General features: G+C 38.5%; 1 protein-coding gene across 1 annotated transcript; it reads left to right on the top strand.

The window, feature by feature from the left end:
- The first annotated feature begins 1,555 nt into the window (after positions 1-1,555).
- On the top strand, positions 1,556-18,925 carry LOC124073846 (homeobox protein Dlx4a-like). The gene is made up of 3 exons (XM_046416372.1): positions 1,556-2,411; positions 7,664-7,860; positions 17,179-18,925. Exons 1-3 carry the CDS (start codon positions 2,084-2,086, stop codon positions 17,419-17,421), a joined length of 768 nt encoding a protein of 255 aa, XP_046272328.1. The 5' UTR covers positions 1,556-2,083; the 3' UTR covers positions 17,422-18,925.
- Positions 18,926-24,288: the final 5,363 nt, after the last annotated feature.

Genomic DNA, 24,288 nt, shown 5'->3' on the forward strand with positions numbered 1-24,288 from the left:
TCGAGACTTTATAGAAATGTAGACTTCGTTGTTAAGTTGCATTTACTATAATTTCTGCTGAGAAACGCCGCTCCGTCTGCCCTGCATGCGTCCCCCACCGTGGATGTAACCAAACTGTCTTAGAAATCCCGTTAAAACGCCAGCATTTATTATCTCGTGGAACTGGCGATTTAAAATGATCTAATAATTCCTCTGCAGCTTTATCCTATAGCATTTCATATATCATCTGGTAGCTAATGCTTTGGCTTTGGAGTTTAATTTGAAAGCAAGCCCACAGTCCGGGATTTCCACCGCAGATGAGCATAATGACCGAGAGCTGAGTGAAATTACAGTGTCCGAGCCTCTGCTCTGCCAAAATCACAAGTTTGGAGTTTCTCTTGAAGGGCGATGTTTGTTGTAATTGTCCCTCGTGTAGGACCACAGGCGGTGTGTGCCCTCAGTGTCAGTGTCAGTGTGTGCGTGTGTGTGTGTGTGTGTGTTGTTGTTATTGTTACGTTGGCATAAAATCACGTTGAACCCGATAAGTTTGGGGTTTATTTGACGTATACATATCGCTTAAGCTCCATTTTCATCTCAAAAGAAAGAATTAAGAAAAAGAACAACACGATGCTTCTCGGCAAGTGGATTCTTGCGGATCAGTGCTGGCCTGAGTGTGTGTTTAATAAAAACTCATTTGGATAATAAGGTCTGTGGCCTTTCAACAGCAGCTTATGAAGATAATTTGGTCTGATCTGCCTTATTTTGCTTTTGGCAGGCAGGGAGAATTTTATACTGGAAAACCGCTGGCTTTCATGAGGCAGCCTGCCGTTGTCTTTGTTTCATGAAATCGTGCATAGCATTTTTCTGATGAATAGTTATTTCTAAATATATTTATATTCTTATATTCTGCTGTTTGTTTGCCACTTACGGTGTGAAATAAATTTTATATTTTTATTGACTCCATGTGAGAAACGATCGGCCTGTAGTCACACATTTTACACCGAAGTGCGTCGATGTGATTCGTTACAATTTTATTACTTTGTATAATAATTAAAGGTAGCACGTGAATCAAAGGCCAAGCAGGCATTTATCTCCCAACAGATGAGGATCTCCGTAACAAATCTAACATTTTATCAGTTATCAGCACTTATTTATTGCCTTATCAGTTGGGTTCATTATTTATGTTTAGTTTTTGATTTGATTGATTTGTTTAGGCAGTGATTTTCCGTGATTTGGTGTGAATAAACTGATAAACTTGAATTGTAATTAGGTAACTATTAAGTTCACGAAGCGAATCGATATCTTTGTCTTTTTCCTTTCTTTTTTTTTTTAAACCCTGAAATTCGCACTTGCGGAAGCATATTTGAAGAGTTAAAATGTGCTCTTCGCTCAAGAGTTCTTTGAAAAGTGGCCATTAAGGCCTGTTTATTGTCCGCCAAAGCCGAGCGCAGCCGCTCCACAGCCGCGGCTCCCTGTGATTTGTGTGACACGGCGAAGCGCTGCAGCCAATGAGCGCGCTGTGTGTGCCAAGTGGAGGCAGCGGATGGTGCGTGCAGACGCACAGTGCGGTCTGAAGAGGAGGAACACACTCCTCTCTGTGCTGCCAAGCGCCCCTGCACAACACGGGAGGGAACAAGCACCGGACTGGTTGTTTTGGACGGAGAGAGAAAAAGGAAAATAACTCAATTCGAAGGATATTAAATCTTTTTTTTAATTTTCTTTTATTTTTTTACCGCCATTCTGTGAGGAGTTCCTGTTTTCTCGCCGCGTGCCGTCCTGGCTGCGCACTGGCCTATCATGTGTCTTGTCTTTATCAGTGATATTAAACTCTGAGTGTCACGTTTCCTTTTAGCTGGGATGTAGCGGATGGCAAAGCCTCTCAAACCCGCCTTATAGTCTCCGTTTCTTTCGGCGTGAATAAGGTGACATTTATCAAAGGTAAACTACGTTGTGAACGGCCGATGTCGGTTTATGGAAAGTGAACCACTTCTCTGAAAGTCTATTGACTTTTTAACATTGATGGTGGGTTGTCTTATGATGACCCCCGTCTGGTGGTCATAGTTGACACTTTTTATTTCCCACCACATCACTGCCCCTCACCCCAATGATGACTATGAGCTCTATATCGGACACTTTAGTCCCGCCTGATCCGTCCAAATCGGCGTTTTTGGAGTTCGGCGGCCACGGTTACCCCGGACACCAGCAGCCCTCCCCCGGTCTGTCCCACAACCATTACCCGGTCCACGGTCTGCACGCCGTCGGGCCCTCGCAGCACGACGGGCCCTTCTCCTCCGGCGCATCATCGTACGGTCGTCCTCTGGGATACCCGTCCTATCACAGCCCCGTGAGCGCGCACCACCCCGGGGCCTACCTGCCCTACCAGCACGGGGGTCACGGCGGGGCGCTCGGACATACCAGACTGGAGGATGCTGGTAGGTTTGCACAGGAGAAATGTGGAATCTCAATGTTTTCTATTGCACCCACAGCTTGCAGTTGTCACCGATAAGTTCCGGCTCCTGGATACCGACCCTGTGTGATATCAGCACATGGGCCCAGCAGTCACGTCGACACCAGTTATTCTTGCTGGATTAGAAAGATGTCAGAGAAAGAAAACAGCATTAAATGAACTTAGTCGTGACTTATTTGATTTTTAACTGGGCCCATCCGTGCTAAAAAAATATATATATGTTTTCCTGCTTGGTTTGAGAAAGAAAGACCCACGTGACGACCTAAATATTGCTGATCGTACCAGGACGTTTCGTGTCCTCTGTCATGTTAAAATGTTAAAGTAAAACCCCGTTCTTCACAGAGGTCTTACACAGGCCCATCAAAATACTTGAAGAATACTCGCGTTATATTGTAAAAAAAAAAACTCAAAATATTTCAAAAATTAACCACAGAGGAGCACAATAATTGGATGCACACACAGGTCCGCCGCAGTGTGTTCTGGGGTTGGATGGGAGATGAGTTTCAGGCCTGCAGAGACTCTCCTGTGGTGTCCCGCAGGGGCCTGCGAGCTGCGCACCGTCCAAACCCAAAGCCTCAGACCTGAACCCAGACAGCGTCCACCGAGGCCCTGCTGCCTACGCTGCCTGCATAATAATAATACTAATAATAGTGATAATTTCTTTAAACAAATTTGTTTTTAAACTCAAGCATTTCTTGCGTGTTATAAGGTTTATTTCAAAATAAAATAACCGAAGTCATTTGACCTCAGATAAATGATAAAGAAAACATCTAAACATTTATTTTTTGGGTTATCATATTAATAAAAGCTGCAGCAGACTTGTAATTGCTTGTACATTATAGACAGTATATTTGACAGCATTTCTTCAATTTCTGCAATGCGCCTCTAAGGATAAACAATTTCCCAGTCTGATACAGTGAACAGAAAGCCAGATTACACTGATGAAAACTAAAATCAAAGATATTAAATTTATTTGATGCCTTCATTTTATAAGATCCTTCATTGCTCAGATCTTTGGTGGTGAAGAAGATCAGTCTGCACAGGACACTTTACTGCAGCGTGCGGTTTGTCAGCCATCATATATGTTAGATTAATCACTGCCAGATGTGGAGTCACATTGTATACTACTAGTTATAAGCAATAATAATTTACGGGTCATTCTATACACATCCATTTAAATAAGTGACTGCAGATCAATATCCTGTTTTTTCTGTCAAAACTGACATGCTTTCTTTCTTTCTTTCTTTCTTTCTTTCTTTCTTTCTTTCTTTCTTTCTTTCTTTCTTCCTTCCTTCTTATAGCTGTCATGTACCGAATCCTTCTTTCAGCACAAATATGAAATATAGTTTCACCATTTAAACCTCCAAATACAATGAAAAAAACGGTAAGAAATCAACTTTAATATAGGCTATTTACATGGAAGATATTTTATTCCAACTCCTTTTTCTGCCTTTTTCTTTGAAATTCAGTGTACTTCACTGTAAATTAAAATTGGAAAACTGAACGCTCGTCATTGATTTGAAATAATAATTTCAGTCTGAATTTCAAGTTTCTTTCAGATTTTTATTTATTTTTTTTTATATAATTTTCTCGGTCTACTGACACAGATCAAATGAAGATGTGAAAGCGCCACATCAGCGCTTTGAACTGGTGTTCTCAGCTTGTCTCTACATGTTATCGTCTAAATAATTTTCCCACAAAATAAAACATCCCCGGTGTCCACAGATGAACACACTGACTCAAGAAACAGACTTGAGCTCCATTATATTTCACAAAAAAAGCCTAATCTTGTGAGCATTGCTTATAAACCTCATTGTGGACACACTGACAAACACTGTAAAACGTTAACAATTACAGCAGATTTTCATATCCTCTGTATGTGTGATTAGTACTGATAGGACTTCAGCTGTACTACCTGAGTATATTTCTCTTACTGGAGTTTTATAGCGGTCAGAGAAAGTTCCATTTTGTGGTGTCTGACTGACCCCCAGACAGATAACACACTGTGTGTTTTTTTGTCTGACTGTTTGGGAAGCAAAAGGAGTAGAGATTTGTTCGCATATACAACTTGTATATGATATCAATAAGAATTTTAAGTAAGATATAAAGTATTTTCTCCCTTTTATTAAATGTTAAGGTCCAGTTTGTAGCAAGGTGAAATGTTGCCATTTCAGTAGTTTTCCTCATCCTAATAAGGTTAGACAAATAGAAGAAATATTTAAAGAGAAAAGAATCACAGATTTTACAACCAACATTATTATATTTACATATACAAAAAATAAAAGCTGTTGTCAACAAAACACAAAGATTGAAGATAAGGATAACTAGCGATCCACTTTTTTTGAGTTCTGATTTGGTTTCATCCTTTAACGTGTAGGGCAACATCAGGCTGGACATAAACCGTGCTTTCCTAAGCTTGTAAAACAAAATGAAATAAAATAGGCAAATAATACAGTTAAAAATGTACCGACTTCCATATTATTGAAATAAATAAGAATAATAACGATAAATAAATAATCGTGCACCAACAACTTGCAAAAATAAATCAATAAATCAACAGGAATTACAATTCAAGTGTAAACGTTTAAATGTAACAACAAACAGGAATGAAAATCCCAGTATTAGACAATACATTATGAAATGAGAACAAAATGTAAACCTCGACCTACAGTCACTAACTGGTGCAAACGAACCGGAGAAATTAAATCACAGTTCACACAATAGTATAAATAAATAACTTGGTAAAAATTAATTTTTTTTAAATGACAGAAATTTAAATTCTTGCTAAATGTGTAGTGCAAATAGGCCCACAGATGTCAACTATATAGACAAAAGTATTAGTATACCTATTCGTTATTGAATTCAGGTGTTGTATGGGCCTGATTTTCAGGGGTTGGGCTGGGCTTCCAGTGAAGGAAAATCTTAATGCCTCAGCATACCAAGACCTCTTGGACAATGTTATGCTTCCAACTTTGTGGCAGCAGTTTGCTGAAGGCCCTTTTCTGTTCCAGCCTGACCAAGTGCCCAAGTGCACAAAGCAAAGTCCATAAAGACATGGCTGGATGATTTTGGTGTGGAAGAACTTGACTGGTCCACACAGAGCCCTGACCTCAACTCCATCCAACACCTCTGGGATGAACTGGAACAGAGACTGTGAGCCAGGCCTTTTGGTCCAACATCAGTGTCTGACCTCACTGTTGTTTTATTGCATGAATGGACAAAAATTCCCACAGAAACAAGAAACACTCCAGAATCTTCCCAGAAGAGCATAGGCTGTTATAGCTGCTATTGCAACGCCATGGTAATGTCTATGTTTTCAGAGCTATCTGTTGGTGCCATGTCCCAATATTTTTGTCAACATAGTGTAGAAATGAGCTGAATAGATTGGCCCCTTTGTCACTGATACATAGTCCAGGTATTAAAGTCGGTACCAGACTGATATCTGATATCAGTATTGGATTAGTGCATCCCTAAACAAAAATTCAATTGTATTAGTTCCAAATTTACACCCTTGTAAGTATTCACCTTTCTTTCTTTCTTTCTTTCTTCCTTCCTTCCTTCCTTTCTTTGTCAGTTTTCTTGAAAGTGCTCTCTGTGTTTCTCTTCTGCAGTGTTGATGCGGTTCTGTGTCTCTCTCTGCTGAGCTGCAGCTCACTTGCAGAATCTAAACATCTTGTGAGGCCTTGGCTTATCTGCAGCTGTTCTCTCCAGCCACTGCAGGCTATAAGCTCATGTCATAACAAAGATCGGTGTGGGCGAACGTACACAGTCATATACTTCCCATAGAAAAACAAGAAAAGCCCGCTCGGCTGAGCTGTGTGTAAACCAAGCTGCTTTGGAGAGGACAAAGAAGATTTATCTTCCTACCTGTATCCACTGTCACAGTCATTCTAGTCATTTCACAGCTTCCTCATTAGCCCATATTTCATAAAACTGACTGTACTCTGTTCGTGGCATTTTTCCTTAAGCTATTAGCAGTCTTACATCCAACATGTTTTCAAACAGAATCAATAATGATTCTGCATTAGGCGATATTACAGACAGAAAAGCCATTTATATAGGTGCACACCTATTGTAAGCCCCCCCCCAAAAAAACCCAATAAAAAAACAAAAATATTTTACTTTCAATTACTTCTTCGCTTCGCGCTTGCATAAGCTAGAACCAACCAATTTCAACCAATCGTATCTCGACATCCGCCTATCAATCAGTCTTCAACTTTTAGTAACAGAGATCTAAGATTTATTAGTTAGGTTAGCAGCAACAGCATGGTGCGTAGGTGTGTTCCTTTCCATTAAAAGGCCTTGACTGCCTGTCTAAAATTCATTCACTTTGAGGAAAGTGTTATCTGTGACAGCTCCAGATTACGCAGGGCATTTTACAGTACACCGCTTCATCAAGTACGGCTTCTTCTCTCCAGGACTGCTAGGCCACCATTTTGTCCCGCTGGTTTATACCATTTCACATGGAAATACGTAATAATACAGATGCTATGTCCCCCCAAAATGTCGTTTCATCTGGACTTTAAGATGCTTCATCTTAGGTGTACAGTTAAACGTCTACCCTGCCCTGTAATAAAAACAACCGAGCCCAGACATGGTCCGTCCCTACATAGTGAACAGGAATAAACTATTTTTAAATGTGTACATATTTCCTGTGAAATGAGGCTGGACGTGTTTCTGTTTGCTTTTAGCAAATTCCATTACATTCTAATAAAAGCCATATGTTTATTCTATGAAAACAGCACCACTCCCTGAAATTTCTGTTTTGGTTTTTTTGTTTAATATCTATATGCTAATTACAATTTACTTTCTTTAGCATTTGTGCTGAATAGAATTTAGAAAGGAAAAAAAAAAACACAAATGATGAGGAAAATAGCACAAAAAGCCACCACAAGCCTTCCTTTAAAAAGCTGAAAAAATGTGACAGATATGTTAAGACTTAAGACAGTAAAAAAAAAAAAAAAGAAAAAAGCCTATTTAAAGACAGGACTGCAGTGGATTTCTGGTGAAAAAAATCTTCCATCAGTCTTCAGTCTGCCACAGGATTTTGAAGCAAAGGATTCAGTGTGTTCTGTGGGGACACTGCAGATGAAACACTGCGACTGATCTTGTGATCTTTTGCAGGATGGTATCTGTGACGCGAAGGAAAAACTTCTGTCCCCACTGAAAACCCATTGTTGATATTTGCTATTTTTGGAAAATTCTTGTCTTGTCCAGAGCACGAGAAGCCCACAGCGGTGATAGAGAACGGGGAGGTGAGGCTGAACGGGAAAGGGAAGAAGATCCGGAAGCCTCGGACCATTTACTCCAGCCTGCAGCTCCAGGCGCTCAACCAGCGCTTCCAGCAGACCCAGTACCTCGCCCTGCCTGAGAGGGCTGACCTGGCGGCCAAACTGGGCCTGACGCAGACCCAGGTACTGTGATGGATGACACACACACAAAGACACACATAATAAGCTCATGTGGGTTATATCACTTTGCCGTTCAGAATCAGTACACACTGTAACTTATTTTAGCCTTTTTAATTTTAAGATGATGCATTGAGATAAAAATCAAAATGTTAAAAATAAAAAATAGAAATGTTCTTATGAATACAAACACAAAAAGGCCAAAAATGTATAAATATTTATATATCTTTTTTACCATATCTAAAAATCAAAGTCAAAACATAAGTAACTGTGTGATAACAGGAATCGTAAACACTAAGTTATTTCTCTAACTGAGAGCATGCGTGCATCACTTCATGCTAATAATTTCCAAACACTTGTGAGGGAGTCAGCAAAGCCATCACCAGCATGCATGACCATAACACAGATTTGTGGTACATACAACTTTCAGGCCTGTTGTGTGCCAGCAAAAGGGCAACATGCAGCAGAAAAGCCCAACCAGGCACTGGTACATTCTCTAACTGGTGTCACTGCAGGTTTGCCATTTCATACTAGTGTGGACAGGCACACTTAAAGGTCATATGAGGTTTGGTCACAAATGAAAGAAAACAAAGAACATGAAGCTGATGACAAATAAACAAGATTAAACAGCCGCAGCAGGCAGCAGCCGAGGTTAAAGGGAAGGCTTGTTTTGCCACTAGTCATCTTCCCTCCAGAAGCTGTTTATTTGCCTCTTTTCTCTGTTTAAGAACACACACACACACACACACACACACACACACACACACACACACACAGATGGGCAGTCACAGGCAAATAAAGGCTAATGGTGGCCATTTTGTCTGCAACATGGAGTCAGTGGATGCTGTCACATTTAAACATGTGATGGTTTTTATCCTCTCCAGGATGAGCCTCAGATTCATATGGTTAATGGGATTTACTAAGAACACACAATATTTTACTGTAAATAAACGCCTTATTTCTCACACTCCATTGATATTAGGCAACAGTGACGCTGGCTTTTATCCATTCGATCACAGCTCTGATATTTTCTTCTCTAAACACTCATAGACTAGGAAAAATGTCCTGATGAATAGGACAGATATTGATATTCCACTTTTATTTTAATGGAATTCTTTCTGTCTGCATGTAATTTTATTGCTTTTTTGATCGAGTTAAGACAACAAAAAGGACCCTATCAGACGGATATTTTTATGTTTGTGTGGATTGGCTTGTACTGAAGGGAGACTGTTTTATAACATGAGATTTGGGGCTCGTTCTGCTGACAGACTGACTGTTTCTTCATTTCCTGAGCACATTTAGTGCGTTAGAGAAAAAGCTCAGGTTCTGCAAAATACAAAACATTGTGAAATACCTTACGCCATTATTAAGTCCAAGCAGCAAAATATGTGGATGATTCCATAATGAACAACAGCATATCTTGTTCCAGAACTGTCTTTTGAACAGCCAAAGCATAATCATATTGTGTCTTACCATTTATTTGATATATGCAGTTGTTTATGTGCTGTACTGCTCTACAAAAGCAAAGTGCAGCAAATACAGAAGTCCAAAAGTTGAGGAAAATGATTGAAGTTTTCATGCTTGATTTTATATCAAAAATAATCAGAATTTAGTTAAACATTAGGGGAGGAATGTTGACAACACTGTATCTACCAACAAAATCTGTTGTGCTTGATTGAAAGAAAATGTTGGTTTTGAATATTTACAGCCCCTATTTTAGGAATGAAATATATCTGTCTGCCCCTTTCTTTTTCAGTAATATTAACCTGTATTGAAATCAGCATCACTGTTTCAAAATTTTAAATATTTCATTTAAAAGAACCTTAATCAAATCAGGTGAATGCCATGTCCAAAGGTGAGATATCTGCTAAGCTAGGTCCCATTAGCAGGTGTATTAGATGTGGGGGGTTTTTTCCATAAAAAACAACAAAAAATAAAAATAAAAACAATTACAGATTACAGCAAGTGAAATATAATCTGTAAATTTTAATTTTAGCTCTCACTATAGACCTCTTTCTGTAGTAGTTAAGCTTGTTTTTGTGTTTAGTAGTTGCTGTAAATTTAAAAAGGTGTTTGTAGGGCTGTAGTTGTAGTTATTCTATGTCTTTATTAACGAGTCACTCACCAAAAATATTATAGACTGATTCTTGCACTGACAAGCACCTGGTGAGATTTGAAGAACAAGAACTATTTTCTTCATCAGTAAAACATACTGGCTTACCATCCCAGAATGTACACTGTTATTTACAGCTGTTATCAACCTGTCTGTGATCAAAATAATGATTCTTCATGAAGCGACAGCAGTAAAATCGAAAGCAGCATTATCAACATGACACATGTTGAAAAGGTGAGACATAAAGGTTTGAGTACTGAGCAGGTGTCCCATTTAGGAAACATTAGATACGTTTTTTGGGAATAACTCGTCTGAAATACAATATATGCATGTATGTGTGTGTGCGTGTGTGTGTGTCTGTGTACTGAATATATATAAACAGCCATTGTCATCAGATGAATTGTCCTAATCCTGTATGAATTAACCACCACAGCTACATTTACACTGGGAGTAAGAGATGATCTGTTTATTTGCCAATGCCTTTTGTAGTGACAAAGTGATCCTGAATGTGGTTGCTGAAAGCCATGCTCACGTGCTTGATTACCAAAGACGCAACGTTTTTGATCTTTGTGTTCGTTGACGTGTTTTGGATGAGGGAAAGTTGGCTTTGACTGACTGTATTGTAGTTTTTACAGTACATCAGCCTTCCATTGATACTAGAGTGCATTTAAAGGATTAGTGACTGTAGTTTGAGGAATGCAGACACATATTTGTGGGCTTGGGATAAAGAATGTGTGTGCTTTTTTTGAACTGGTTGTTTTTTTTTCTGTTATTTCTTGTGCTGTTTAAGTTTCCTTTTTGTTATGTGAAGTTAGAATGAAGGTGAAGCCTTTTCAGGTTTCAGCAACTAAATGGTTCTAACCGGTCTTTGCCTTCTCAGAAATGTTTTGGTTAAAGTTATTACTTAATTTAGAACTGGTTTTACAGTTTATTTAACAGTCTAAACTCAGCACAGTATAGTCCTAGTAGGAATTCTTTCTATTCAGTTCCATAGTTCACAATTTGTGGATGTTTTTATTTTTGGCTTGGCAATCAGCAAGTCACTGTTCCCAACCAAGAAAGAGTCCAATGTATAACCCCAGGAGAAAATGCAACCTGATTTTTACATCTCGACTTTTGTGCAGATTAAAAAAACAAGATCTAAGATATTGCCAGTAGTTGCAGGTTACCTGTGGGCAGGACCAAGTGCAATGGCATGGCAGTGCTATCAGTCTTAAAAAACTCTACAAAAGACAGGGTATGAGTGTATTTCCAAAATTTCAAACTATTGCTTTAACCAAACATTTTAGAATCTAACCATAGCCTTACCTCAACAACAGTCTTTTCACTTTAACTATGATCTTTGACTAACCTGTTTTTTGTTTTTTTGTTTGTTTTTCTTTTCCACCTGTCTGATAGTCTGTGTTTGTTGACCTGTTGGCAAATGTTAGTGATGTTGCTAACGATACTTTCCCTTCAAAGATTTGATGTGACATATTCACATATTATTTAAAAAAATAATATGTATTTAATGTAAACAAAAATGTCCTAATCCAAGGTTTCACCAAATCATTCAAATTCAAACAAAGTACAATTAGAATAAAAGACATAAAAGAATAATACATTACAGTAAATAAAAAAAAAGTACAAGTAAAATGAGCCAAACACTATCTTTGGAAAAGATTTCTATAAAAAAAGTTTACCTGCAGAGGTTTTTAAAAGCTTTCTTAAAACAGTCTACAGAATCAGCAGATCTAATGGATTGGGGAAGTTGGTTCCCGAGAGCTGGGGCTAGCACCTCAAAGGTACAATCACATTTTGCTTTGCAGTGGGAACAGGGAGTGGATAAATTAAAAACCTGCTGATGATAGGATGGTTCTGATTTTGGCAATACTTATTGACTGAAGAAAACAGACCTGACCTGACAGTCAAAGGTTGCAGAATGGTCAAGTTTTTTTTGCAATAGGTTTGCTATTAAGATGAAGTGGTCTAAGAAATTGATCAACAGCAGAGGCAAAATTATCAGGTCCAATAATAAGAATGTTATGGAGGATGGAGAGTCAGTTCAAGTTACTGGGTTTAGCAGTGAAGTAAATCTGTGTGTCGTCAGCATAGCAGTGATGACACATTCTGAAAGCTGCTGAACAACTGACCCAGAGGGAGCATGTATAAAGAAAATAGTCCAGGACTGACCCCTGTGGGACTAAGCTATACCAAAAGTGCCTACCCAGTTATGCAGTGTGTCTAATAAAATGGCATGATCAGTGATGTCAATGGCAGCAGTGACAGGATGAGGTGCCTCCTCTGTCAGCACATATGAGTTTGTCATTTGTAAGCCTTAGGAGAGCAGTCTCAGTACTGTGCTTATGACAGAATCCAATCATAAGCAGAAACCAAAAAATATTATGAACCTTTATGAACTGCAGGAGTCAGTCTGTAACTATTTTTCCAGGATTTTGGATACGAACACCAATTTTGAGATTGGTCTCTAATTCTCTATTGGGATGGGTCGACAGAGGGCTTTTAAAGAGGTGCTAAAGACTGGCCATTTTAAAATAGTCAGGTACAGACTCATATGTAAGGGAACAGCTGACAAGCTGGAGGTTAGAACATGTGGCAGGGAGAATTTAGAAATTTTGTAGGAACTACATTACTGGGACTGATTGATGAATTTGTCTTATCTTCTTGTCTTCTCTCCTCTGGTCATGACAAAGTAAATTAATGGTGACGCAGAATAGCTTGTATTGAAACAAAGTCGTGTTGCTCTGAGTCTCAGTTGTGATTAGCCCTGTGTTGATTTGAAACTTTACAACCACATTCAGTGTGTACTATGCTCATAAACACATTCCCCACATGCATGGATGCCCTTAGGTCCACACACACACACACACATATGCAGAGCCATGCATCCACGCATACATATGTTGCATGTGCATTTTTATACGCATGGAAACATAAACACACACACGCACACACACACACACACACACACACTCACAAGATAGTGATCATACACCACATCTCTGTCCTGCCTTCATGCCATTAGGCTGGCGGCCAACGCTGACCACTTTCCATCTGAATCACTAATGTTCCCAGACGCAGCTGAGAAATGGCACGTAGCACAATTCCAATGTTTTTCCTCGAAATTCTCACTTTCTTTATCACACACAAACACACACACACACACACACACACACACACACACACACATTCATACTGGCCCTACAGCTTCCACCAAATGGAATCCTTATATTTCCAAATTTTTCACTGACCACCACTGATAAACTTTTTTCACCAAGTATTTAAGAGTATACAGACACACACTGCATGGTTTGGTTTGATGTATCACGTTCATGCACATACTGTACACACACACACACACACACACACACTACAGCAGCACCTGGCCGGCCTCTCAGCCACCCTCCTCCGCTAATGTCGGTGTCATTAGTCGCGCTCTCAGGGAGGCTGTCAGCTCCATGTTGCTGCTGAAATATGAAACCGATAATTACAGCAGAAATCCTCTCACTGAGGCTGCATTAACTTAATGTGCTGTTGAATGAGTGGGCTCATAAGCTATGCTCCAAATACTCACTTTAGCTTTTCATTCGTGAGCTAACCCTGTGGTGTACCACTCCAGGTAATTATTGCTGCAGGCACTGCGATTTGGTGATTGTAGGTTTTTGTTTTTTTCATTAGTCTGTACCTTATTGCAAAGAGGTGGCTCATAATTTGGTCTAAACATGGCCGTATCAGCACAACAAAGTCCTAAAGATTTCTGATATGATTTTCTTTTACGGTCTTGGTAGAATTTATTCAAAACAGAAACTGAAGAACTTGCAGTAAGAGTTTAAAGTGTATCTACAAATTAATTTCTGACTGACTGACGGCATTATGCATGGTAATTATAGTATTGCAGATTTATGTAGTGATAGTTTCATTTTATGTATTTGCCACCATCCATACTAACTTCTATTAGGCTGTGATTGACGTCAGCAAATGCACTGGAACAATAGAAATCAAATTAAATGTAAAATTTCTCTCTGCATGACATCTTAGCAGTTTAAGCTGAAAGCTGGGTGTAAAAGCTGGGTGCCTTTTTGATTATCGGGTAAATGGATAATTTTTTCCACATATTTAGAGTCAATTAGACCAGTCTGAAATTAGACTTTTTATAGAATCAAATATCTTCCATAAACCACTTCAACCATCTTCATAAATACCCATAAAATCCCAGGGTAATAATTCCCAGGACTGTCCGTGTGGAGGAGAAAACAATTTTAGCGCCAACAGTGTTTTCTCTTCTTTTCTTTTCTCTTTTATCCTTCTCTCTCCTCTGTCGCCGGCCAGAGCTTTTTCTCTGCACAGCACCAGTCTTTTGGGCGTTCACTTTTCCTTTACAGAGCAGTTAAAAACCTGTTTGAGACGACAGTATACTTCACTGACTGTGTGTAATTATTTATGATTCATTTGTTCCTGCTAAGATGACAGGTTCCCCAAGAGGCATATTTGTGTAATTTGATGCTCAATTTGAAAGCATGCTGGAAACGGAGAACCAATGTCAATCATATCAACAACAGCAAAACTGAAACATTGCTAACCACAGAAAAGAGACTGAAGGGATATTCAGCTCAGTATATTCAGATATTACAGTATTATGTCATATTATCCTTACACGTGCATAATATTCTGATTATGATGTGCTTTTGTGTTGAAAAGAATGAATACACCTCTTACAGTGCAGATATTATCATTTCATTTCCCCTCAGATTTGGGCTCATTGAATTATATCCTGTAAGTTTAACAGTAAACATCTTTTACCTTATTATTTTATTTTATTACTAATAAAAGATTTTCTTATGTACATTTCCCTTTAAACCCTGTTATAAACCTTTCGACCAGAGGTTCTGTCAAAAACAGTTTGCCCCTGACTGTGACACAAAATGTATGCATAAAATAAAGCACTGGGGTTACTGCATTAAACTGCGTCCCCCTAACAAATCATCAATCGGTTTAGGAATTCCAGCTCGAAAGCTGTGTTCGCATAGTGACTAGTAACGCCCTGTGAGCGTCACTGGAATTGATTTCAGTCATTGATGCAGGTGATGCATATTTGTGGAAAACATGGCAGTTTAATGAAAAAGTGAGATGGAAGAGTCCCGATGATTAAAAACAAAAAGAAGTATGTTTGAAGAGGAAAGGAGGTTTCAGGCAAAATAGATGAACGCGTACTTTGCTGGACTTCAGGGTACAGATAAAGTCAGATAAAGATAAAGTATCTGCAAACAGGTGAATTCAGTGCTCAAGGAATTTCACGGTAAACAGTATCATGAGACCAGTCTTGAAAACTTTATTGTTTGCCTGTGTGGCCAAAATTAGCAGTCAGTCATAAGTACTTTGAAAAGCCCAACCACACCATTTGTCCACAGGAAACACAGTGTGTTAAAATGATCTTATCCTCAAAGCGAAGGTAGTTTTAGCTCCTGTGGTATCACCAAACTGTTCCTACAATATTGTGTGGTTGTTTTTGTAGATAATACCTAATGCTATTGATGTCTGTTACACTACTGTCTGCTTGTTAAGCTTGTTTTACAACCACTTATTGGTCTGTATGGCTCATTATTACCCAATGGTAGCCTGAATAGTATGTGTGGTATGGCCTCATCATAATTTATTGTGTTTTTTTCTTTTATCATGTTCATATTTATAATCAGTTGGGCATGCTGTCTCTCATTACCTCGCTAAAACTTCTCTGTAGCCAATTTTATTTTTGACTTAATGGAAGAAAAATTCTTATGAGTAAAATGAATATATTTTGAAGAGCAAATTAGACTTTGGCACTTAGACTGCAGCAGGAAGTAGATCAGCATGGAAAACTCAAATGAACTGCGTGCTTCCATATGAAGGAGACCCCTGGATCCCAAACAGTGGTGGTGGGAAAGAGAAGTGACACTGACTTCATGAAGGGAAACTTGTAAAACTTGAAACTTATTTGACTGAGGATGACCAGACATTACAGTAGCAGTGTTGAAGGGATGAAGGTGGGACGTAAATATTCACAGGGCTGAAAAGACAGCTGAATGACAGCGGGGAGAGAGAGAGAACACTTTTAAAATTTGACAGCTTGCTAACAATTGGCTAAAGGAGAAACATGACAGGCTGATTGGAAGAGAGAAGACACTAAGCTTTATTAATGTACAACTGACAGCCTGTAAATATGATAAACTGCTTATTGACAGTAACCTTACTGCTACTACTACTCCGACTACTACTCCACGTACTGTATGGCCATTGATATCAATACATCAGCATTAGCTTACCTCTTTATCTGTCATGGCCTGCATGTTTTCATAGTTTTGGAATTGTGGTTGTATTTAGTCCATGTTATTTTTTTCCTGTAAAGAAGTAGTTATTTTAGGTTAGTAGAGATTAAAGAACTGATAATGTTAGCTAAAGTTACTGAGACTTAAAAACTGGTGTCATTAGGAAACAACACAGCCATAAAGAGAAGTTGCCCAAAACGCAAAGTGCTTCTAATTATTGGAACAGTTCAAGTAGCTAAATCAATCTCTTATGAAGAGATGTAGAGATGCAGAAGATAATTTCCGACAGTGCAGTGTGTGATTTTCCCGATACATCAAAGTTATTAAATAATACTCCATATTAATTAACTCGTTCATCCCTCTGTCTTTTGCAACCTTGTTTTAAATTTTACTCCCAGTTTTGGTTCCATCTTGTTTTAACCACTGACAAATGTTGTCAGTGCATGTGTTTCATTATAGTTTCCGCTGACAAATTAACAAATCCTTCAAGAATAAATAAGAACCGGAAATATCAATGATAGTCCAACTTGGTGATATTTATTATACAATACATAATGAAGAACAATATGAAATGAACAACAACTTATAGATACATTAGAGGTCAGTAAAAGTCCTGATTGTCTAGGGATTTATAAAGCTCACCACAATCACAGGGTCTCCAGTTGAGTCTCGTGGGAATAAGGATCTTTGATGTGTGCAATCTTTGCCCATTCATTTCGTCACTTTTACCACATATAATAAAAGGGAGTTAAATCAAAATGATTGATGTTTTTGGTCTAGAGTCTAGAGTCTAGTGTTTTTGTCTGAAATGAAATGCATTCATGCCACACTGAATAGTCTGGACATCCATGTGGTTGTGTGCTTTAGAATTAATCTATTCTTAACTCTTTCCCTTTCCTTGTCCTCTAGGTAAAGATATGGTTCCAGAACAAACGGTCCAAATACAAGAAGATCATGAAGAATGGGCCCTGTGGACCAGAAGGAGACCACCTCGCCCCACCTCCACCATCTTCCTCTTCGCCATGCTCCCTGTGGGACATCAGCATGGCCGCCAAAGGCGCGCCAGTGCACTCTGGAGGATACATGAACAATTTTGCTCACTGGTACCCTGGACACCAGCAGGACTCCATGCCGAGGACTCAGATGATGTGACCAACAGGAAGGCGCAACACTTCCAGGACAAATAGTGGATTTATACTAGTAAGCTGACTGGAGCTGTTAGAGACATGGACATTGTCATGAGTTTGAGCTGCTCTGGAGGCAAAAATAATGTAACTGGCAGAGATACATTGCAGGGAACAGATAGGTTACTTCAAGCTGAAAAAAGCAAGGGAAAAACTTCATATAATATTAAAAACTACAGACAATGATTATTAAAAATTTCATATAAAACATTAGATGGAATTTACTTTGTTTCTAGCATCCACAAAACATGTCATCGGGACTGTAACCATATCAACCAATCAGAGGCAGATTAGTGCCAGTCTTTACACAATGCAGGTGAGAAAAGAATCAAGGACTCTAGCCCCAACAGTTTGAACAGTCAGTCTAGCAGACCTTCCAATCACAAATAAATCATGCTAACTGTGCTTTTGCTGTGTAAGGCTAGTTAAAAGTCCTAAGTTCCACAAAACAGAAATTATGGATGTTTATTACTAGTCTATTATTGTTCTATTTTTCACTGTTTTTTGCCAATTAACTTAGTGTGTATCTTCTTCACTGTCTCCACATATTAAGGTTCAATATCAGAGCCTCAGTTCCAGTCAGTCACATGACAATGCTAAATGCCAAAATGTGGCCTAGCTTTACAGCAGCAATAGAATGGAGTAAGAAAGTTAGTGAACGCTCAGCAATGCCCTTCACGCAGCTTTTCCAAAGTTGGTGAACCTTAGCTAACATTAGCCGTCATAAGCTACTGGTCATCCTGACTATGTAAGGCTGTAGCAGAGTCTACCAAGTGGTTACTGAATGTCCTTTTGCTCATGAACTCAACATTTCATTTGTAAGAGGAATAATATGTTGGGTTTTTTTTCAAGAGCTCATTTAGTCTCATTTATATGCAGCCAGTCAAGTTATTTCTGTCTCCAGAGAAGCTCTGCCTGCCAAGACATTTATGATAAAGCTAAAAGTCAAAACTAAAGCCAGCCCCACCTCTGTGCTTCTGGACATTGCAGGGTTTTGCCTTTTCAGGGGGTTATACGGTGGGGCAGGTACACGTGTAAAAAGAAGGATTCTTCAGGGTTTCTTCATTGCTCTCCTTTATGGAAATTTATTGATTTAAAGGAACCTTTGGTTTGCTAACATAAAAAACTGATTGAATTAAAGAACTAAAGAAAAGAAGAGAACCATTATGTTTATTCTATAAATTCTGGTGTAGCACTATAATGATTCCGTGACCTTAAAAGACCCATTTTTACCTTAAAAGAGACATTATGAAATGGTTAATTACAGTACCAACAGGGGCTATGATAAGATATATGAACAACCAGCCATTTCATGGAAGCCTACTTATAATCCCCCTTTTTAAGAGTATATGGGAAATAGGCACTGAATGGCTATTCATGGCTACTTCACTGTATGAGTCAAATTTTATATGTATATATTTTTCCATAACAATAAAAGATTTAAAATGTTTGAAAGATCAAGCCAAAATCAATCAGTGTTTTTTTAAAGTCATATATAAAGGTATTAAACAAATTACACCAGGTCATTCAAGACTTGTGTGCCGATTTTGTCACTCTCATAATTGATTCCACTGACTAAATTCAAATAAAAAGCCTATCACTCCAGCTAGTCATTGTTCAGTGTTGCCCCCAGGAAGCGGACTGTTGCTGGTTTGGGTCCTTGGAGGTAAATAATGAGCTGTCAGATGCAGAGACTTTGCCAAACCACATAACAAGGTTTAATTAGGTTCAGTTTTATACTTCTGATAGTGAACAACGTTTCTGTTATATTTTCCTTTATTCTCTGTTGGATGTTAGTGATGGATGCTGTCAGTTTAAATTTTTCAGCCCAATTTTCTTTGCCCTGCTTGAGATCCTCTGAAGTGAGAAACTACTCATGACCAGCAGTTTACAGTCATATATATATATATATATATATAAACCATAATCTGTTGACTGGAACTTACTCAACAACCTCTTAATTAATATTTGCTAATAATATACTGGTCCTGAGTCAGGTTGCACTATGTTATTTGAAATAAATCAACTCCAGTGATCATTGCCACCCTATTTGATTTTGTGTTTTTGCATATTTAACAGATAATATCAAACTCAGGTTTCAGTAATGAGCAAAATAACATATTCCTTCTCAGTGTAAGGTCTCTGTGTGCCTCACTGGCCTGGAGCCATTTTGCCAGAAGTCATAAATCAATAGAATCAGGTCACGTCTTTTGCCCTGCAAACATCTGGAAAAGCAAAAAGAGTCGTCAAACATCGTCAATGATTTTATAAAATGACCACGTCAATTATAGGTAATTTAGGACACAGCTTGTTAAATAAAGCTTTCACTCCAACGCTGTAATTATCTGTAATTGTCAGTCAAGGGAATATCCCTCTGCCTCGGGCCCCAAAGGAAAAGGCTAGGAAGTAGTGGATTACATCAGGATGGATTACTGAGGACTAATCCTTTCACAACAAATTGATCTGTTGAATGAATATTACAAAAAATCATTAATACATTATTATGAGCTTATTGTGGTTAGGTTCTCTTTCTGTTGTTTAGTTAAGAAATCATTTTGAACATTGTGTAACAGAACAGGAATTTCCAGGTTATCTTGTTTTTTTTTCTTTCAAGGACAGAAAAGGAAAGCAGTTAGAATATACTGAGTTACTTCATTGGAGTACTCCAGCGGTCAGGTCACTGTTTTGAGTGGTTAGATAGACTGAAAGGACAAAAGAAAATTACCTTCAGGTGTGGTTTAATAGGGGAACAAAAGGCCATGGTGATATTTGTGTGTCTGAGAGAATTTGTGTTCTTCAGGTCTGCATGTCTTTAAAGGTGATAAAATCTTTTGTTCCCGACAAGCATCGTTGCCACACAATGGGATGAAAAGTCTATTACACTTAATGACCACACCCAAAAGTCATGCAATGCATCACAATGGAAACATTAGTATTGTCACATAATCATTTCAGGGTGCTTCATATTTGAGACCAAAAGGTCTGTTTTGCAAATTTAACACACAATGATGGAATCAGTGCAGCTGGCAAAAGAAGACGCAGAGAGGGGGCTAATAAAAAAATAATGAACTGTGTAGGTGGTCTGTATACTAGCTTAAAGGCCAAAGCTCTGAGGCACCCAAATTTGTCCTAGTGTGCTGTACTTCATTGAAGGTACTTAGTTACTTTCCACTACTGGGGCTTTACCCACATTGTATCAGCATCCTTTAGCATCTGTTTACAGCTGGCTGTTAATACCAGCTGTGTGTGTGCTGTTTTGGACATCTGTATGAAATGTATGAAACTCACTCACCTGCAATAGCGTTTTCCTCAATTTAGTTGTTTTAATTATGGTGTATCATTCTTTATTACTGGTGTGGCCAATCCTGCGACACACGATGTTAACCATGACCATAGAGGACAATATAGTGTAGCTATAAGATGCAGTTTAAAGTCATTGTTAGGCCGGTTTTGTTAACAACTCCTCATTTAAGGCATCCATTACTGATGCATAAGCCATCAATAAAAGCTTGATAACATAACATAGCTGTTATTATATATATATTTCTTCAGTAGTTTTAAAAACATGTATAAATCTGCTATAATGTCTGCAAACTTTATGCAACTGATGCATTGCTTTTTAGCACACTGTGAATTGATATAAGCCGCTACAGAAACATTTTATAATTGATATTCATTGTAAAAAAAAAAAAAAAAAAAAAAAAACTCTAATCAGATACTCGTACTTAAGAACATTCCAAACAGCCAAACAGTGTGTGTATCCACCCATCCAGTCGTTTTTGTTTTTAAAAAAACTTTGCTGATTTGTCCACCTCCACCTGCAAGTCTACACTGTGCCACCCATGCTGGGACATTTACTGATTAACACTCGCTAATATGTGAAAATACAGGTTATTACGCACGAGTGAAAGTGAAAGTAAGATGAACAAATGATAATGATGCTCACATATTATCTACAACTGATAATAATGATAGTGCAGCTGCCATAAAAGTCTTTTTAAAGAAAAAAAATATTCTGACCTGGACACAGCAACAATTTCTTCTTAAGAACTATAACTACATAATGATTACAATATTATACTGTGTCAAGCATTAATTCAATGTTTATAATCCAGTCATGAATGCCTCATAATAGTGTTACCACAGAACTGTGTTTGTTAAGTGAAGGAGCAGTCATCTGTACCTGAAAATGAACCGGCTTCACTGTCACAAAGAGCTTTGGGTGTAACAGTGAGACCCTTTACTGCTGGCCTCACATGTGAGACTTTCTTCCTCTTCCTCTTCAGTCCCGTGGAGACAGTTGACTGCAGGCTTTTTATTTTAAAGGGGAACACATGCTGGGGAACCTGAACATTGTGCAACGACATCAGTGGACCACAGAAATATAAATGACATCACTTACAGACATTTCTGGCATGGAGACAGCACAGTGAAGGTGCTGGCTCATTTTTGTCTTTTCAGACACTGTTCTCACAACCCAAATCATTTATATTTTACACATCTTTTTTATTTCCTTTTCTTCCAAGGATCAAACATCTCTTTCAAAAGGCCAGACACTGGAATTTTTAGAAGGCCCCGACTTATTTAATCCTCTGCTTGGAGCAGCATCCTGTTGCCTCTGGCAAAGTTCACACCGTAGAGTTTTATGGAATTCTTTGCTTCACAGACCTCAGACACATTGTGTCGTCCTAATGAACTGATGGAAGCCCTTCTGGGGCAGAGTTAGTCTGGCAACACAACTGTCTGCTGAAAGGACACACACACACACACACACACACATGCACCAGCCTGTACTGAAGTTAGAAAATAGACAGTGGATTTTGTTCCTGGTTCTCTGTAAGACTTTTATTATATTAAAGATCCCTTCCAGGCATGTTTGAAGACATATAAAATATTCTTCTTTGAATAATTACTTAGCACATATGTTTGTTTTTCGTTTCATTAAATAAGTACAGTAAAGTTTATTGAATATTTTAATTAACAGCTGGTGGTGAAATGACAATATGAGAAAGATCAGGATATTTGAATGTAACGTTTTATCGCTATTTTTAACCTGTTTGTTTCCCCTCTTCTTTCTTGTCGATCATACTGCTGAAAATCTGCAGGACACTCATTCAGCAGGTCAACTCTTCTAGGTTTGAACCCAACCCGGGTGTGTCCAAATGTGGACGTGTGGTGAATAATGGTGAAACTCGTTCTCGTTACATTTACCTCTATGTGGAACATAGGTGTCCCCATAGGTGGCCAACAGGTGTCCCTGTCCTAAACTGCACAGAGGCAAAACTAAACACACCCTCCTCAGTTGGACTATTGAACGTAAGATCAGAACAGGTATAACGAATTAAACACCGTAGTCACACAGACTTCAAATGTTACTCATCACACCCTCAGGCAGAGGTAGCGATCTTGTGATTGTGACTTCTTACAAAATGGAAGCCAGATGGATGCTTAGCCTGGACAGAGTGTCCAAGTCATGTGCTTAATGAGCAACCAAATCTGTCTCATTTAAACCTCACTACAATATACAGTATGCATGTACGTATGCAGCTTTGTATACTGTGTATTTTGACCTAGATGGTCCGACAAGGATACAAGTTCACTTCTCTTTATCAACAATTCAAACATCCCATTATTGTTTTATATTAAGACAGAAACATGCGCTCTGTGCTTCTGTGCTCTTTATGTCACTGACTTCCTGTATTTGTATAGATATGAAGTATATTAAACTCTCTCACCTTCTTGTTTCAACAACTCTCCATTTTTATTTTTCTGTGAGTCTGAATGTGGAGATAATACCACATATTTTATTTTTATCAAAGACGTGTGCTTGAAAATGTTAATATGTTTGCTTCAAAATTAAAACCTCACAGGATCGAGGTGAGAGGAATATGATTTTAACTCTCAAGCATTTCACTGTGGACTGGGTAAGTACATACCTTATCATTTCAGTACAAAAATCAACACCAACCACATGCAGGACGAATAAGAAATGGATAACAAAACTCAAGAGCTTGCGTGAGTACAAAAATATAAAAACTATAAAACTAAAGACTTCACAACTTGCTACTGGGCAGATGACAGCATGTCATCAGCACCCCCTAGAGAGAAGAAAGCAAAGAGAGAGAGAGAGATTCACAGAATTAGACATATTGAGAGAGAGACATGGAGAAAAAACACATTAATTAAAACAAGATGTAAACAGCAGGGGTCACTTTATATTTGCTTGTTAAACTCGACCCATGCTGTGCAAAAACACATACACGCTTAGTTTTTAAGTGCAACTGAGATACTGCAGAGCTTTGCTTGTGTGTGTGTGTGTGTGTGTGTGTGTGTGTGTGCATGCCTATGTGGGGATCAGTGTAATGCTCTGTTCATCAGTTAGACCGATATCTGTCTGATATTGCTAGTCAAGGTGCCCACTGTCTGTACATGTACCGGAGGTGTGTAAGAGTGCCTTACTTGCTGATTTCTAGCCTGTGTTCAATAAAGATATTTGAATAATAATTCACTAAGGGTTAGAGTCTGGCTCATGCGATAACAGCCTGATAACGACATGACCTGACAATGATGGGATAAAAAAAAAATGGGCACAGAGTGAGACAATTGCTAATTTTATCCCATTTAGTCCATCACAGGGGGACAGTGATTTGTCTCAACATATTTGACCCTCAGAAACTTCCACAAAGCAACCACAACTTAGTGTGGTATGTACATCACATTCTGATAACAATAAAATATTTTGTATTTTACAGGTGCAACGATGCACTATACGCTTCAGTTTTTGTATATGTGCTGTGTGTCAGCTGTGTGAGCAGGTAACAGGACAGAGACGGAG

This window comes from Scatophagus argus, chromosome 16, assembly GCF_020382885.2.
Source record: "Scatophagus argus isolate fScaArg1 chromosome 16, fScaArg1.pri, whole genome shotgun sequence".
NCBI classification, from domain to species: domain Eukaryota; kingdom Metazoa; phylum Chordata; class Actinopteri; family Scatophagidae; genus Scatophagus; species Scatophagus argus.